The sequence below is a fragment of the Pelmatolapia mariae genome, linkage group LG15 (assembly GCF_036321145.2).
Source record: "Pelmatolapia mariae isolate MD_Pm_ZW linkage group LG15, Pm_UMD_F_2, whole genome shotgun sequence".
Lineage (NCBI taxonomy): Eukaryota > Metazoa > Chordata > Actinopteri > Cichliformes > Cichlidae > Pelmatolapia > Pelmatolapia mariae.
The window spans coordinates 38,693,088-38,711,801 of NC_086240.1; the positions used below are offsets into that span (position 1 = coordinate 38,693,088).

General features: G+C 39.5%; 1 protein-coding gene across 2 annotated transcripts in view; it reads right to left on the reverse strand.

The window, feature by feature from the left end:
- Nucleotides 1-16,351, reverse strand: part of negr1 (neuronal growth regulator 1) — a 170,113-nt gene extending 153,762 nt beyond the window's left edge. Inside the window, exon 1 of one of the 2 annotated variants that reach the window (XM_063494801.1) lies at nt 15,128-16,351. In XM_063494801.1, the coding sequence (XP_063350871.1) occupies nt 15,128-15,297 (170 nt within the window). In that variant the 5' untranslated portion in view covers nt 15,298-16,351. The remainder of the gene's footprint in view (nt 1-15,127) is intronic. The other variant, XM_063494802.1, reaches the window with a different exon arrangement.
- Between the last annotated feature and the right edge of the window lie 2,363 nt (nt 16,352-18,714).

Genomic DNA, 18,714 nt, shown 5'->3' on the forward strand with positions numbered 1-18,714 from the left:
TTATGCTCTTTGTAGAATTCTGAGTCTAGTGTCTGGAAGCTGCAGCAAAAAATGAGAGTCATCAGACCAGGCAGCATTTTTCCATTCTTCCACTGTCTAATTCTGGTGACCCTGTGCTCAATGTAGCCTCAGTTTCCTGTTCTTAACTGACAGAAGTGGCACTTAGTACGGTTTCCTGCTGCTCTTGCCCATCTGCTTCAACATCTGAGGTGTTATGCATTCAGAGATTGTCTTTTACATACTTTGGTTGTAATGAATTAGTTTTTTGTGCTCCTGCATTTCTATCTATTGAAACCAGTCTGGTCATTTCCTCTTGCCTCTTCAATTACCAAGGCAATTTCACCCAGAGAACTGCAGCTCACTGGATGCTTTTTTTCTTCTTTTTTTCCCTTAAATTTCTTAGAGATAGTTGTATATGAAAATCACAATTTCTAAAAAAAAAACTTCTACAAGCCTGTCTTCTGCCTATGAACGTGCATCAAAGAAATATGAGATACATTTCCCTTACTCTGAAAGCAGGTGATCAATCAAAACTCAGCTCATAATTAAGAAGAGATGTTTAGCGATGTGTATAACAGAAACCATAGAATGATCATGGAAATTGCTAACTTGTAGCTATGACAGGCAAAATTGCCATTTGTGACTCAAAGTAGGGGACTATAGGTTAAACTACCCTCAACTTTGAGGCGAGTGATTAAAGCAACTACTAATTAAAAAGAAGACTGCCATATAATAGTTTAGGAAGAGGTTTACTATCAACCAAATATTAACAAATAAACAAGAAAACAACAGGAGCATAGAGCTGCAGCCACACTGGTTGCATATTCCTTTGGAACTAGTGGCTAGCTGACATTCCAGGCTCTACCTGCTGGCATAACCCTCTAATGCATTAATTAAAAGGGCATATGTTTATTTCAAGACCGGAACACTTCACATTGCCATCTTTTTTTTTTAGTAGTCTACTAAAGTGACCAAATATCAGTGACTTTCTATGATCTCTGGTCATACACAGCTAAAGAGTCTCCTCAGTGACTAACATTTTGTTGACTAGTGAGGGACAGGTCTAGTAAATACTTCAAGTTCTGGCATAACCTTGTCATAGACCTTCAAATTTAATTCATTCAGAATAAGTATTCTTGTCATGTGCAGGGACAAGCAAGGAAGCCTTGGTTTTCCTTCACTGTAAACACTTCTAATTCTAGTGCTTCTTTCTTACAATGATCTGTAATCCACAACCTGAAAGTATTTCCTCATCACAAGAATGTATAATGTGCTCCACTCCTACAGTTTGTACAATCAAATCAAACACTGCTGCTTCCTCAAGGTGAGTGATTTTTCCCAAGAAAGAAATACCCAGTGTGCACTATGGAGTTAAAACCATAAAACTCAGTAGCAGCCACAAAAAAACATAGTCATCTTTGAATGACCATGTTGTCTTGTCAGGAAAAATATGAAATGTCCCGAGATCTTGAGTTAAAGGCCAGGGTTTTTAAGTTTTTTTAGGTTCTTGAAGACACTTCTTCAGTTTTCTGAAGTGTCTCAGATAAGAAACTAAAAAAGAGGTCCACACCTTCAACTAAAGCATTCAAGACAAGCTGTGACTTGGATGACTGAAAACATACAGACATGGAAAATTTGATGTTTATGGAGTGATTGTTCATATATCAAATGCAAAAGCTGTAAAGCATTCTGAAACTGATACATCATTTTCAGGAATGCTGCAGTTTCAAGAACCACCTTCCACCCCTGCACATTTGTGTGTGTGGTAACCTGGCATCAGCATTAACACAACATAATAAAGCATCTGGCTCGGATATTCCCCTAAGTGAGCTGCTATAGTCATTCAGCACAGCACCTGTTTCCACATGTAGCCGTGCCTGTAATGGTAGATATGGAACATGACAGCGAGAGCAAACCTCACAGACGCTGCACTGCAGATTTTTGTTTTTTCTTTTGAACTTGTTGAATGGCCCTGAGGTGGCCATGAAAACAAAGATGACAGGATTATCCTCTCCAGGCTCTGCAAAGACTACCCATTAGTTATTGCTATGGCAAAAACAAGGGTGAATATTCTGAAATGAAAGTGACACTCAAGCAGTGCAGAGAAGAAGGCAGCGGGAGTATTGTGCTGAAATCAAAGACAGTGCCTGGATTGAGGTTTGCGGCAGAAAGGCATGGCCCACACACTTCCAAGGAAGACAACTGGCTGTTTAAGAGATTGCAGAATGAAGTGCTGAAGCTGGAAACTGATAGCATGCCTCAGGGAAGCTCTATTGTTGCATATGGCTGTTTCTCACAAAATACAGTAAGATGAATCAGTGTGCATGTTAAACCCAACAATTGGCATTCACATTCTAACATGGTAGAGGCATGGTAGCTACATATGCTGTATTATCTACAAAAGCATTTCATTCGTAGCTAGTAGGACTGGATGCTAATTAGCTCTGAGCTGTAATCCTCCTTTTCATAACACAAACGGGGCATAATGCAGAGGAAAAACAAAGCTTTGCTTCTCTAAAGAGAACCTTTGAGGTTAATTCCAAGCTCTGCTAGAAAACTTGCATGTAAGTTTTGATGCCATTAAATGGAATAGTTGAACTGTTTCCTGAGAGAAATGCTTTTCTTTCCTGATCCAGAAGCTTCTGAATTAGCAGCATGGCTTTAAGTGAGCCCTTACCCTGTGTGTTTAAGAGCAACATAGAGCTTTATGTTGTTAGGAAAAGGCACTAAACTATATATGACTGATATGCTGCAATTCACCAAGGAAATGACAGAATTACAAAAGGCACAAGTGATATAAAGATAACAGTATAACTGTTAAATTATTTCTGTAACCCAAGCACCCATGCATCAATCAGGTAGCAGCTGTACAACTGTATTTGGGTAAACTGAATGGATTTTCACCTACAGCAGATATCAATAAAATATTACAAGTGTGTTGTTCCCAGTGGAAAAGATACTGTTTCATTTGTGCATCTTGATTGTTGTGGTCAAATGTAATGAGCTTGTCTGAAAACCACCAAGATTTACCTCAAAGGGGAAAACTGGTAACTCAAGTAATTAATAACTGAGCACACTGAGCTGACTGCTGCATATCACGTGGAATACTGCAAACCTCAATATCACCGATCAGTAATTACAGAACAATCTAAACGTGACGCTGACAACAGTAGACAGCTCATTTATTACTCGATCGTAACTGATCACGACTACATTTGGTTGCTTAACTTTCAACGCCATTTAGGAGCAGGAGAGAAATATGAGTAGAGAAAAGCCACAGAGAGTTAAAGAAAGATACAAAGACAGAGGAGTGTAGAGAAATCAAAGTCCCACTATGAATAGCGAAAAGCTCTCCCGAGTCTAAAATTAGAATGCTAATGAGTGGCAGCCTCATAGATCAATTGATGAATTTGCTATTTTACAGTGACACAGACTGGGGCTGCCAACGCGTGGTTACAGCACAGCTCGACAACTATTTAATATCATCTCTATACTTAGTTTAAAACCAACGTACGTATACCAGACTTGAACATGCATAACCGAGACTAAAAATGCCTTTTATAACGGCTCGTCACACCAGATTCTGATCACATATTATTAAAACTATGTAGGTCAGGGGGCTTTTTCAATAAACCAGCACTAACCGTTTCACTCATCACGGCAGCGTGCTGTGTTCCCATAATAAGTCAAGGGCTAGTGGGAATGTTATAAATTCCACTTGAGAAACATCCAATTTTTTTCGCTTTAATTGGATTACTCTACAGTAGGAAACAATTTCTACCATCTGTGTAAAACAGCAAAGAGTTAATAAACTGTCGTGAATCTACAATTAGTAACCAAAGGGGGCATTTGTCACGGTTGCCTTTTATCAACCATAAAATTAAAGCTTTGCAGCAAAATACGCCTCAATATGTCATCAGTACAGTGGCATTGTAGAGAATATTAGGCTTACATTCATAGTGCCTAAAGTCTGGACAATTTTAATGAATCAGTCTTACAAATGGTTTTTATTATTCTCAGCATGACACTTCTGTTACCTTAACTCCTGACCCCTCTGGAAACAATAGGTAGCACAATTCTCAGTGATATTGATTTGCTCCACTGCTTCTTTCTCCATTTACTAATAATTACTAATGCAGACTCTCCAATTACTCGGCTCCAACAAACATTTACAGCAGCCTGAAATCCACACACTCATTATGCAGATGACAAAAAGAGAGAGAGAGCGAGAGAGAGAGAGAAAAGCACAAAAACCATAACCTGCTCAGAACAAGTCCAATTAAAATTCTTTAGCCATGCCAACATAGAACCAAATGAATTATGACAATACATACCTCTTTTAGCTGCCGGGCTTTTTCTAACCAATTGTGAAAGGCCAGCCATTGTGAACATAACATTTAGATAACAGAAGTGCTAAAATAGAGATCACTGTCAATACTTTCTGGTTTTTCCCAAGGTTCATCCAACCTATGCCTCCAGGGGGCAAAACCAAAGAATAAATATGAAACAAAAAGTGATTTATATGTACTAGTTTCATTGCCTTAAGGCAAGGTTTGTATGTTTTTGTCTTTTTTGTTAAGCACTTTAAGTTTATGTAGCCCAGTGGCAAACAGACGCAATTAGACTGTTTATTGTAATTATTATTAAAGGTGTTTTATTCTTTTCAGTTAAAAACACTCATAATTGGAGAGAGACTCTAAAGAAAAAATCCAAATTATTTTGTATGGAATTGTATTAATTGTGTTATTTATTTATTTTTTGTTTCTTAAAGGTTATTTTTTGACCTGGATGCAAATGCGGTTCAACCAATGGGATTGTTTGTCCCGCCTTGTGTTTTCATGTTTGGTTGCGCTGCTAAGGCTGCTTAGACCACACGCGCCATAGCTGTACCTGTGGGGAAAACGTGGAAGCTGTTGGTGTCTGCTTGATTAGCCACCAGATTTGGATAGCCGAAGCTAGTCTTATGAATACGAAGTGCTTTGCACTGGTGAGTAACGAAACTGTTATAGCCGCTGATCGGCATCCTGAAATGTTAACGTTGTTCGCTTCAAAAACAAACGCTAATGGTGGCGGGACTATGCAAGTAGCTAGCGGGTACTAGCTAAAGGCACACTCCCGTTGTTAAGTGTTAGTTGAGAACTTATTAGCTGTTGTTAAGGAAAAAACAGTATGTCTATCTGTTGTATTGAAATGTTTTGTGTTACTTTTATTCATCACTGTTGTTACTTGACAGTGAGCAGAGTATATTGAGTTTGCTGCTTTTAATGAGCAGTGTGAATTGCTTTAATGATTGGTGATAGCTACATTGCCATGTAATGAAAACATTTGGAATTTGATTAGTTGTACAACATTAGAAATTGAAACACATTTTGTTCATGCTTTATACCTTAAACAGAAGTGCTGTTAGTTAAGTGTGAACAATGTTCATTTGAAGTAATTCTGACCTCACTCTTAGGTCAGGTTTTTTGAGTTGGAAAAAGGAGCCGAGACTCCCCGGAGAACTTTGGATTACAGACTTTGTGGAAATCCGCAGAAGAGGAATAATTTTCCATTGCAATGGATGGCGAGCCACAGCCCATTTGGAATTGAATCCTGAAGTCTGGTTGCATGAACTGCGGTAGGACAAGACTGTGCAAACCATACACCGATCGTGGATTGAACTCACACCAATAACTCACCAGATCATCAAACAGGCCTGATCTGGATCCTATTGACACTTTAAAAGACCCGGGTCTAACATTCGTTTCTTTTTTTATTTTGGGTATCTGTGCGCGCACACACAATTTTGGGTATTATTGTCAAATGCAATACAGTGCATAAATTTCAAATACAGTTAAACCATTGCTTCATCATTTGCAGTTGTGTTTTCATTGTGGTTACCCATCCTCTGGGCTCCTGTCGTTCCTGAAGTCTTCTGATTTGCCCATTGTTTATATATTTTGTTACATACTGGTTACATTTACATGTAATGAAATGCACTATATAAATGTTGTTGTCTTTTTTGTTATCTCATCTTAGGCCTCGGTTATATAGGCCCAGAGACCCGTTGGCAACCACCTGTATTTGTCTGCATTAGGTTGCTGGCAGTCACTGTGACATTGATTGCTAATGTCTCATGTCTCTAATGGTGCACCAAAAACCAGGTTGTGGTGGTTGTCAGTAGATTGCGTAGAAGACAACACCTTGCCTGCAAACACTCACAAACTGCTCTCTAGGCAGTAGTGAAGATGTGAATCTCTATTTAAAGTTCAGAGAGTAAATGGTAAGTGTCTGCAGATAAGTCAGAGTCTTTCACGCAATCTGGTAGTGATCAAAGCAATCACAAGGATTTGTTGGGGAATATACATTTTCCCTAGTAACCGAATTGCAAGAGGGCTGCCGACCAGTCTCGAAGACTTTGTGACTGAGGTCTTAGTGCAAGTCTCTTTTGCATAGCAATGTCCTTTTTCATAAATAAACTTGTCCCGCGAGTCTTTATATTCCTCTCACACATCAGACACTTCTCACTTCCAGAAATACTATTTTTAGTTGAGGGGAGAGACGAGCAGATAGGAATATGGTAATCCCCTGACCCCCTTTTCCACTCCATCAAAAAGCAGTCAAGCAAAGGAAATCACTTTTTTTTCTTCTCACTCATCATTTCATGATCGTTGAAAACAAATGCAATTTGTTTGAGTCGTCAAATACAGTATATGTGACTCATTAGATATGCTGATATTTATAGAGTTGAAGCAACTACATCATGCCAAAAAAGTAATCCTAAAGTAATCCAACCTAAATACCGCACCCGTTCTAAAAGCTCAATTTACAGCAATGCTCTGCTGCACAAGGATTAATTGAAAGGTGATCTGAGGTCACACCTAACATGTTCAACCTACTGCAGAAAAGCTGCAAGCCATCCTTACAATTTCTGAAATCACAGTTCACTAGAAAGAAAATTCATGCTCCATTTGATAGTGATGTGTAAATCCAAGATACAACAACGCCAAATGCTCATTAAAGGACAACAAGATGCCCTCTACAACACGCTGAAATCCCACTGGACTGTGTTAATTCACTCAGCAACACTACTGACATATCCATGTGTCAACACTTCTGATTTATTTTTCCCTGAGGACCTAACTAATGTTTACCTGCCTCATGTCATCAACTACATTATCCTATGGGAGAGTCCTCTCACGGTGGTGATTCAGACTCACTGTTCGTTATAAATAAGTTTAAAACAACAGAGGCAGAATGCCTTAGTAAGATAAATTTAGCTCAAAGAGGTCACAGGTTCACCTTCTGACACAGGCCACAAAGCTGCAGAGATTTCCATTCAGGAAAGACCAGAAGCCAAGTGCACCTTCCATACAAATGCACTCTTTTTCCAGTGCTTCACTCAGGCTTCAAACCCTGATGTCAGCGAGTTTTGACTATAACCTGCTGACATGAGAGGCATACCAAGACTTGCTGGTATACAGCTCAACTGAGGAGGCACAGATGAGATTACACAATGTTGTCAGAGAAGCACAACTAATTATCATGAAACACAAGGAGATGCTAACTGATTGATTAAGGATTTTAATTGAAGGGGCTCTGAGGAATCGTTCCTCTCTGTGATGAAAGGCTGGGAAGTGTTGGCATATGATTTAGAGCAGAAAAGGCTGCACAGTATTCAACAAAGAGCTGGGAAAAACAAATCTACTCTGCAATAGCTGTCAGATGGGAGTAGCTTAATCTTGTACACAAACAAAAATATTATGTATCTATAAAAACATGCACAAAAATAGCATGATTTTTGATACAGGCTACTCGAAATCAGTGAACACACTGAACATATCTGCAAGCGGCCTGTAAAAACACCCAGCACTTAATTTGAAATATTCACAATCATGCTCAAAATCTCCATCTTGATGATACTGTAAGAATGAATGCTGAAGGTTCTAGATGAAGATGAACTCATCCTCTAAAGGCAAACGTAGCCAATCAAAGAATTACGAGGAATACAAAAACGTATCAATATAGGTATCAATATTTGGAGAGTTGATTGAGCTGAAACTTTTTTCATGAGATTCGTGTCTTTTAGTATTTAAAACAAATGGCATCCCAAGTTTATTCATGTATCAATCTTTATTACACATACAGTAAAAAAGTAGAAGATCTCAAAACAGGACCTGAAAAATTAATCAGGCCCTAGCAATCAAGAAGAAACAGAAATAAAAGGCTAAGGTATGCCAAAATACACAAGAACTGGACTGAAAATCAATAGCTCTTAAGGAGTGATGAATACAAATGTAAAGTTTTTGGTTCAAATCATTCCTAATGTTTACGGAGGAGGTTGGGAGAGAGGTACAACAGTGTCTAGAGCCATTGTAAAACAAGATGGAGGCTCTGTTATGGTTTGGGGCTGCACATTGTTGGGGATCACGTCAAAATTGTAGGTATTATCAATACAGTCAGATTTTTAGCCACCATGCAACACCATTTAGAAAGTGTCTGATTGAGACGGGCTTCATTTCCCAGCGTGATAATGGTCCCAAAATACACTGTCAGTCATGGATTGGTCAATTCAGAGTCCAGACCTCAACATTATTGAAGCAGTGTGGGATCATCTTGACAGAGAACAGAACAAAAGAAGAGCTTTGAATATCATTCAAGAAACCTGGAGACCTATTCCTGACTACTTAAAGAAAAGACAAGAAAACTTCTCTATGAGAGTTCAGGCTATGCTGAAGAATAAATGCGGTCATATCAAGTATTGACCTTCAAACTTGTTAGAATTGGGCAAACTTTCCATTTCCATTTGCACATAAATCACTTTCCTTACAAAAAACAAAGAAATTAAGGGTAGCTGAAGACTTTTACAGTAACGCACTGTAAGCACCACACCAAATTAAAAAATAGTTCATGCAAACTTATGTTTACACAACCTCAACCACTGAGGGGAAAAAAGTCAGCACCCTTGGCATGCACTTCAGGAAAACTCAGTTTCATGTAACTTCTTCTTAAAATTGCCCAAAAGATAACCTGTTATTGCTTCTCCACTCTGTCTGTCAAGTTTAATTTTCAGTCTTATAGCTTTCTCACATCACAAAAATGCTCCTCTGAGATTTTCTGTAGAATTATTGCAATTATGTGGATGCTCTGAGCTTGGAATGGGTAAAAGCTCAATTTTTCCACCCCAAATCATTTTCCCTATCCCATATAATTGTAGTGATTATACGAGTATTAGAAGGATGCTTTAAAACCTAGCATAGCATCTATTTCCCTCGAAGGATTTACCTTGAGAAAGCATTTCCATTTAGACTTTAATTCACTGGGGCACTCAATCTCTTTAGTGCTAATTGAAATATATTAGAAATAGAAATGCTTAATTTTTATGAAGTACAATGGATTGACTTGCCTGACAAATGATAGGCACAAATGTAACCCATTTAGAAATTGTTTATAGTGTATAAATTTGGTTTATTCAATGCGTTTTAGCCCCAGTGCACAGTTGCAGCATGAAGTTACAAATCATGCCATGAAAAAAGCTCTGGCATCCTGGAATGTGTTCAGCAGGAAGCCAAAAGTAAGAGCTTTTCCTACCATCCAGCATTAAACTGGATTTTCTTTATATATGTTATATATATATATATGTTATGCGTCTGACTAGCTAACCTCGGTCAAACTGTAAACTTCAAAAAGCTCTTTGTATATCTCATGAATAAACTTCTTAAATATCAACTGGTATTGCTCAACAACAAAAAAAGGTGCACATAATAAGTAAATTCGTCTCAGAACTGTTTGCTATGACAATCACTGACATTAGAAAACGTTGTTTTAGATAACATTTATTTCCATGAATGCTTTAGCACTTTTCATCTTGAACAAGTCCTGCCAGTGGGCTGAGTGACTGTTTAAAACAAGACATAACAGACTCTGAGTTTCGAGTGGCTGCTTTGGATGAGGTTAACTGGAGGTCTTAAAGGAGGCAGCTGCTAGGAAAGCTTTCTTAACAACTGCTCTAGCGTGTCACCTTGTCGACTGGTTTCCATCTGCACTCAAACACATCTGTTACAAATGGATGCCAGAGTGATGATGAATACTTTAGTAAAGCCAGCCTCCCTTGGGCAACGGGAGATACACCTAAATGTTAGCAATACACCTGCTTTCTGACATAAGACAGCGAGCCTCCAAGCCTTAATAATGTGTGTTTATGGGGTTTTTCATGGCTCAAAATGGACCTTTGGGGGTTGACTACACAGGTAAGCACAACTGGTCCACAAACTGCACAGAGGTCCATATTACTATATTTAACAGATGTATTTCTGTACAATTGTGAAAATCATATTTCCTGTGGTTTCCCGGTTTTGTATTTACAGATCAGTACTTAATTATTATTATCGCATCCTATAAAAATGTGCTGTTAAACAGAGCGAGGAATTTGTAACCTAGATTTTCCAAACCTTAAAGTTTTCTCTTTTTTTGCTTGTTTGCATTATTTTTACTTTAAACACACAAAAAAGCCTAACACTACCAGGGTCAAAATTATTAGCCACCCTTATGCTAATAGTAAATTGTGTATCTTTTCTCTGGGTAACAGCCTTCAGTCCTTTGTTGTAGCTTTCAGCAAGTCTCACACACGTCTCCTGGTCAAAGGCAGCCTATTTTTCTTGGACAAATCTCTCAAGCTCCTCTAGATATGATGGTCTTCTGGCATGGACTTTGGTCTTCAGTTCACCCTACAAATTTTCAGTGAGAATCAAGTCAGGACGTAAAGACTTTATTCTGCTGGAGGTAGTTCTTGACCAGGAACAACATATAGGTTTGAGTCTGTGGCCAGTTTTGTCTCATCTGACAAACGGACGGGTTTTCTTTAGACACATCTCCTACACAGACTTTAAAATCTTTCTATTCCTACCTCTGCCAGACTTGTTCTGTACTGTAGGGCTCTCTTTTAATTTCTTGATGATACTTTTCACTCCAGTTCTTGACACTTGGAACGCTGTGACAACTTTGTAAATCCATTTCCTGCTTTGTGAGCATCAGTAATTCTTTTTCTCAAGTCTAAACTGATTTTGTTTATTTGTGGCATGCTTATTTTCTCAAGTGAGGCGCAAACTGTTACTGAAGTGTTTATACTGTGTGTAAATTGGAAGACAACCCTTGATTTTACAAACTTTGGGCATTACAAAGTTAAAGCACATCATTGAACAACAGTTGTTAAAGCTCTTAATACTAATTCCGCTTGTGTGAAAATAGAAATAATTATGCTATGTATGTTTGAAAAATCCCGTGCTCTGTTAAAAAAAACAGTTGAGAAAATTTTGACAAAAACTTTAAATTTAATTGGAGGTTAATAACATTGTCTTCGTCTGTAGGGATGGCTTCATTTGGTACCACCCCTGCTTAACAACTGGTCCTTCCCACACTATCATGACAGTGGCTATTCATTGGCTAAAAAATTAGGTCAACTGACAATCCAAACACTTGATCCCCGAGATTAGGAGACTCTGAAGAAAAGCAGCATTGTGCTGACAGCAACACAGGCTGCATTAAACATGGGGTGCAGCAAACAGACGAGAGGATTTGGGCGTTTAATTAACAGTGACAGACTCAGGTGTGCCTCCAGATGTGTCATAAGAGGTAAACCAGGTTTTCCCCCAAATGAGTGCATGAAACTGCTGATATCTGGCAGTTAACTGATGTGTTCAGAGAACCCAGTGTTTACTACATCTCCAACCAAGCTGTTGGAAATGAAGTAGCCTCGCTTTTACTTTTTAACTGAACTTGCTGTGTTCTAATTAAAAAACTGCTGAAATGCAGAAAGAGGTGCTTCTCACCCATGGTTATGGCTGTGCGTTAAGAAGATCATCAACTATTCCTTCTTTTTAAAATTATGTTCTGTGAAGTCTCAACTATTGTTCTGCTTTTCTGTCTTATCATCGTGTGTGCCGGAAAGCGAACACCAAACCATTTAAACTAGATGTTGTCTCTGGCTTAAGTGCTCATAGTAAATGTCAAGACCTTTCAGAGCCGTAATAATGACATAGTTGAGAAAAATGATGCATGGCACCATTTCTGTCCTGGATGAGGCTAAAAAAACAGCTTCAGTACAATCATGTAGAGCCAGAAAAGATTTTCATCAACTAGCCTGTTGACATGAAGGCAATGATTTTAGATTTATACGAATACCCGACTTTGAAGCCAGTGACAGGTCAATTTTGTACCATTACAGAGACTGTAAGGCTGGTGGGACAGACCTTATTTTGTAGCTGAGGGCCAACTGTCATGATAAATAACAAAAATATGTTAAGACCATTGTGTCCCTCTGCTTTTATAGAAAAACATTTTTTCATTGCTGATCTGCGTGTCTTTTGTCTATTTCTCTTCATATCATGCACATTTCATTGAGAAAAAAATGAAATAGAGAGACACAGGGTAAAAGATAAAAAGATTTAAGAACTGTACTTCAAACCGTAACCATATGGCAGCGGCCTGTTCTTAAGATTTCAGTCTACATGGACTACATTTATAGACACGAGCTCTTTGCTGTTGATTACAGCTGCTTATCCATGTGGAAGAGGCTGCCACCGATACAGTGTGTTTCCTGACAGCACAGGGAACTGTCTTTTCATCCAGCTGTCCCCCTCAAATTCATAGCCAAATATGTCATTTACTGGGATTTAGTCAAGTGAATCCAAACAACACGAAACCTGTAAAAGGGTGGGAAAAGAAATGGATTTGTAGCTACTTTGAACAATGTGTCTCTTATGATTTGCAGCATGTGAAAAATGTGCCTGACTCAAATGCAGGCACGCAAGACTTTGAAGCAGCACCACAACTCAAATACAGGAGACAATTCATTAAAGGCTGAATATGGCTAAGCTTTTAGGCAATCAGACAAAAATTAAAAGGGTGACGATACACATGTGGACCATTCCTCATCTTCAGGAAGCTCAAATCACTTAATTGCTCTGGACCCAATGTCCAACATGAATCAGGGCAGTAGAAATGCAGCACTAAGAATTGAAGAGGTGAGGGGAAATTAACATATGACAGAAGACGCACCTCTCGGGAGCCACTTCATAATCCCCAGGCAGTGACTAATTGCGTGCTTCTGGGTTTGCTGGTATTTGAGGATGCATGCATTTTTTTTTGCCAGCAATTCGCTCTAGGACAAAGGAAAATTGTCCCCACTATTAGTGAGGGGTCTTGACAATGAAGAAACTCAACAAACAAGCAGTGCTTTCAGCACTGAGTCCCTATAAGAGGCAGCTCATGCTTTGATGCCTGGCTCTCAAGGCCAATAAAAGAACATGGGGAAATACAGAACCATAGACCCTTGTAGTTTGGAAAAATGGAGGAAAAAAAGTATTCGGCATCACTTCTGTGACATTTTGCGCTTCATTTAAAATGTTTAATATTTGTATTGAGTCAATAGAGTCACAGTGGCAGTATTAAAATAAATGAAAAATGCCAATCAGTGGTTACTCAGAGTCCTGTATAAGCCATTAATAAACCAGCTATGGAAGTATCTCCAAAAATTTTTCCCTTTCAATTCTAAAGCTCTCTATAGATCCACTTTACTGAGGCGATGGCCTGCTTGTTGAAAATGAGTGGTGACTTATTCAGGGGGTGGGAGGCAACTTGTCTATTGAGCTGATTAATAGCACAGGGATAATCTCTGGTCCAATAAACCATCAGGATCCAGGCAAAGCTTCTGCCACTGATCACAGCCAACCCAGACTGATACCAGGGAATTAGACATCCTCTCTCAAGAGACATTCAGAGGTGTAAGTCTTTTTGATGGGGACGGCCCTTGGGCATGGAGGCAAACGGTGACAAAAATAGTGAGTACCCCTTGTTCCCAAGGTGATTCCTGTGATGAGCACCAGTACATTTTGACCCTCCTCATAATAACTCATTTCTGTATTTTAGCAGAGAATGACCTTGTGTCACAGGGTGGGGGGGAAAAGTCAGCTTTTCAACAACAACGACTAAAAGCCAAGCTGAGTGGGAACTTTAGACATTTAGCTGCTCTGTATTCAGGTCCACACCCAGCATCCCTTAGTCAACATCCACAGAATTCATATTGAAATGGGGCCGGCCCGCCCCCCCATCAGCCTTTCCTCAGAGCCATCAAAGCGGATATTTAATATTGGTAGAACAAGATATTATCTCAGCCCTCCAAAGAGTTTGCTTTAAAAAAAAACTGTGCTCTGCAAGAGTTTGAATATTTTTTCTATTTCATGTTACCATTATGAAACAGACTGCAAATTTGCAGTTACATAAAAATCTGCAGTTTTGTAGTAAAACTTGTGCATTATGTGGCATTTATTACAGCACCATTAGTAGCCTGTTTAAACTGAAGGCTGTTTTTTTCCTCTTTTTTAATAGCTTGACAACGTTTCAAGTTGCAAGCATCCGAGAGAAATAGACCCAAACCACACCCATGAAATTAATTTAGCCCTTAATGGTCAGCTACCTGTGCAGCTGGCACCGTAGCCTACGTGATGGAGGCAGGGTGACGGAGGGAGGGGTGGAGGAGTTAGCGCATCATTTGCCATAACTCTATTCAGATCAACAGCGACCACACACGAACACACACGCGTACACTCGTCAGGCTGGATTTTGCAACTGCGACATCACACTGCACATTCAGCAAAATCTGTCCAAAAGCGTTGAGAATAAGCACGCCGGACCCATCGCTCGTATATTAAGTTGCTTTTCTGCACGTATGGCGTTTGAGAGACGGTGGGAATCGGCGGACACAATGTAAGCAAATTACATAAGCGATAGGCAGCGGTAGGCTAACTTCACGCGATGTGCTCCCACATACGGGCAGCTGTGAAATCACACGCCAACAACTAATAAGACTTGTGCTCAGTTAGCACAGAGGGAAAGTATCTCGGAGAAGTTTGTTAGTAAGCAGCCGAGCTCCGTAGCGGTGGCTGCACTAGCCGGACGAAAACAAGGACGGGATGGAGGGAAAAGGACCTATTGTGTGAGCATCGCAGGCGCTCAATGACAGACACCCCCCTCCAATCTCCAGAAGTAGTTACCAAACATGTTCGTTAAGGGTTGCGTTTGTTTGGCTTTTTGTCTTTTAGCTCCTCAGAACTCTGAAAGGAGAAAGTGAAGTTGTGTTATCTCGCTTTACCTCAGTAGTGCCGTGTCGCCTTGTCTGCTGACCACACTTTCAACCGAGGAATAGTCCACAGTTTGTCCAGCGGGCAAGCAGGACGGCAGAAAGCAGCACAGGCTGAGAATTATCGCAGTAAGCCACTGACCAGAGACACAAGCATCCTGCACCGCAGTCATTATGTCCATCACAGCTGTGTTTTTGTTGTCGCTTTTCCCAAGTCTTCTTGTTGTTAAGAAAGAAAAGAAAAGCGAACTGGGCTAGCTTCAAAAGAAAAAAAACGGAGAACCTTAACGCGAACGACGTTTTATTTCCACACTTTTGCGGAGCCCCGCGAATAAACGATCCGCTGTATAGTTTCCCAGGTTTGTTTGGCTGGATGTAGAGCTCACTGTGCGGGGAAGTGTACTCTCCAGTGGCTTGCACACCATCTAGTGAGGAAATGCGATGTAAAATGGGAGCAGACCTAGAAGCAGACAACCCCCAGGCTCTGATCCTGTTGCCATGCGGCCGTTTCCCGGGCAACCCGTTCCCAGTGGCTCGTGATGGAGCAGCAAAACCGGAAGGTATTGATACAACCCAGGAGCAATTAAAGATATCGACTGGAGAAGCTCCCCCTATAAGGAAATGAACAGTGAGCATTTGGTGGAAATGGAGCTTACTGACGGTGACGCAGGTGGATCCCATAGGAAAACTCCTGGAAAGCTTTCAAACTGCTACTGTTATAGACACATCTCCAGATGGGAGTCCTTAAAATCATAGCTTATGCACTTAAACTGTTTGTTTGTTTTTTTCTAGAAGTCATCCACAATATACTTTGAAAAGATAATTACTGCCGACTTGAAGAGTTTGCACTACTAACGGGACTTTTTCATTAAGCAGGGAAAACCCCAGCATAGCACAAACACAGAGCACATACACATAAGGACAAGGGGGACTTGGAAAGTTTGTTTTAGAGCAGTAAACCCCATCCATTATGCTGCTTTAAGCCTTTTGACTTAGCCTACATAATACAGATTGTCTGGCCATAACCATGGAAATGACATACATTTCTATGAGGTGACATATTGGCATAGTGCGCTGAAATATCCTTAAATTCTTGGCATGAGCAAAACCTCTGTGGATTTACTATGGTTGTAGCAACAGAAGGCACTTAATCAAGCAGTCACCTTGAATGCCTATTCCAGAGAACATGTGCATAAAAATGACTTTAAAAAATGAGGCTTAACATATTGTTGAAATAAAAAATGTTTTTAAAAAAAGAAAGCCAGTCGAATAACTGAGGGCATTTTCTGATTCAAGCAAAATAAAGTAACAGATGTTAATCCACAGTGTCTTAATCCCTGTTGTTTTGTTGTTGTTGTTGTTTTCATCCCTGCAGCCACTGCAGCTTCTAGTATTTTTGATTTGATTTGTTACTGATTTGATTTTACAGATTTGAGCTGATATCCTATACAAAAAAGTAACCTTCCTCTGATTCCTATGTTACATTTCTTGCTGAATTCTCTTTTATACTTTTTTTAAAAAAAATTATTAATTTCCCCAAGGGGATCAATATAGTTTCATGATATTTTAGCTCACTGGACAAAAGTGTAAAGATCAAAGTCTGTAATGTTATCACAAGGTTAGAAGAAATGAAATAAGGACTGTAAACTCCTGAAAGGCTTTTGCTTCAGTTTTAAATAGTGAAACAAGCTTTAAAGTGATACCCTGTCTTTGGTTTAGAATTAGGAAAGAAGCCTTGATCCTTTGTAAATTTATTCGGGGTACTGTGAAAGTTGCCTCTCCAGCTTTGGTTATTTATTCAAGAAGATAAATTGTTATTTCAGTGGTGAGAGAAGAGAGAGAGAACGGGGCAGATTTCTGTTTGCTGGGCTAGCGGTGACAAAGAGCCAGAAAACAGGTTTCCAGAGGTTACAGGGGACATTTCACCATATTGGAAATGAGTCAACAACCAATGTTCCATGACAAGCAGCATTAAAAGCAGGGGGAGTGAAAAGTTCATCTTGTCACAAAAACAATTGTAATTTGCATAACTGAAGCTCCCTCTGCTGTTAATAGCTGTGATAATGCCACCAGTAGAAATCCTCATGCTCTGGTTTTGTGACAGAGGTGTTTTTATTGGGCTGAGACAGGAAGATAATTTCCATCCTTCCCTTGTCAGTCACAATGCTGATTTTTTCCCCCAGTTTCTCTGAGCCCTTCAAATTACCTGAGAAAATGTACCTTTCCATGCATGAAAGCTATAATTACGATGACTCCATTTAGTGGTAGTGCACTTTCCAGAGAGGTGTGGAGGGGTATGCGCGAGTGGCAGCCTGGTAATAACCTCAGGAATTATGAACAGGATGAAAGAGATCAAGGCTGGACTATCACGATGTGTGCGAGCTGTTTTGAGTAATGGATACCACAGACGTTTCCCTCCAGGTGTTGGTAGACAGTTGTCTTCTCGGAGCTAGAGGGAAACTGATGCATGCAATTTGCTTTAATCAGGAGTGAATGAAACAACACATAAAAAGTTTTCTTTGTGCAGCTTGTTTGCACCGGCAGGTTTAAATATATTAGCGCTATTATTATTAATACCACCAGGAAGAATAGACTTCTTCATCTGTCTGCTTAATGGAGACTGTTATGCAGAAGCAGGAGTGCAGTTACCGTCTTGTGTGTTACCACTGTATAACCAAACGCACTGAAACATGCGCTGGCTTATCTTGGCTGCTGTGACTGAATGATGAACTTGAAGTGAAGCGAACACTCTTTGACTGCTTTTTTGTTATCTTTCTGCAAGTTGTGACAGCATTCTGCTTTACACCAACTGCAGCTGATTATACTAATTTAGTGCAAGTAAGGCAGCATATTGAAGGCTATTGTTTCCTGAAGTAGTTAAGAACATGGTCATTTTTTTCTGTAATAGTGATTTGGTTAGCTATTATGAAAATGGATGACGTCCAGCAGGGAACCGTGCCGATCGATCACGATGAAGCAGAGAAATGCTGAACGGCTCTGGTGACTGCATCCTCGCAGCCTGGGATAACAGGACACAAGAGCGATCCGTGAGGGAAATGCAAGGATAATTGATGTCCTGTTCAAAGGATCCGATTTTTAATCTCAAATTTACTCAGCAAAAGCTGTATTTTGATTAAATAATGATAAAGAATGATGTCAAACTGCTCCATTCATCTCCAGTTTTAATGGATATGTTGTACTGGATCTAGGCTATCTATTATTAGAAACACAACCAGGTGGAAAAAAAACAAATGCAGCATTTGGTGTGTTTTATTTCTTCTGAATAAAGTTCCGAGTTGCAGTTTCAACAGGTTTAATAACATCAGCTTTTACGGACTCATTGTTTTAACGATGCTGCTTATTCTGATATACAGTTTTAACTTGGTGGTAGGTTTTTCAAATCTCACTCTGCCTTAGTCATAATGATTCTAATGTGAAACTTTTGCTTTGAATCCGTGTAGGCCAAGGTTTCTTTATCATTTTATTCTCACAGCTGTGAAGTTATTAATATCTAAATTTAGTCTCTTTACTGCTGTTAAATATATAAGCTAGTCAATGTCTATACTCTTCACAATGGGGCATTCATACCACTTTAAGTT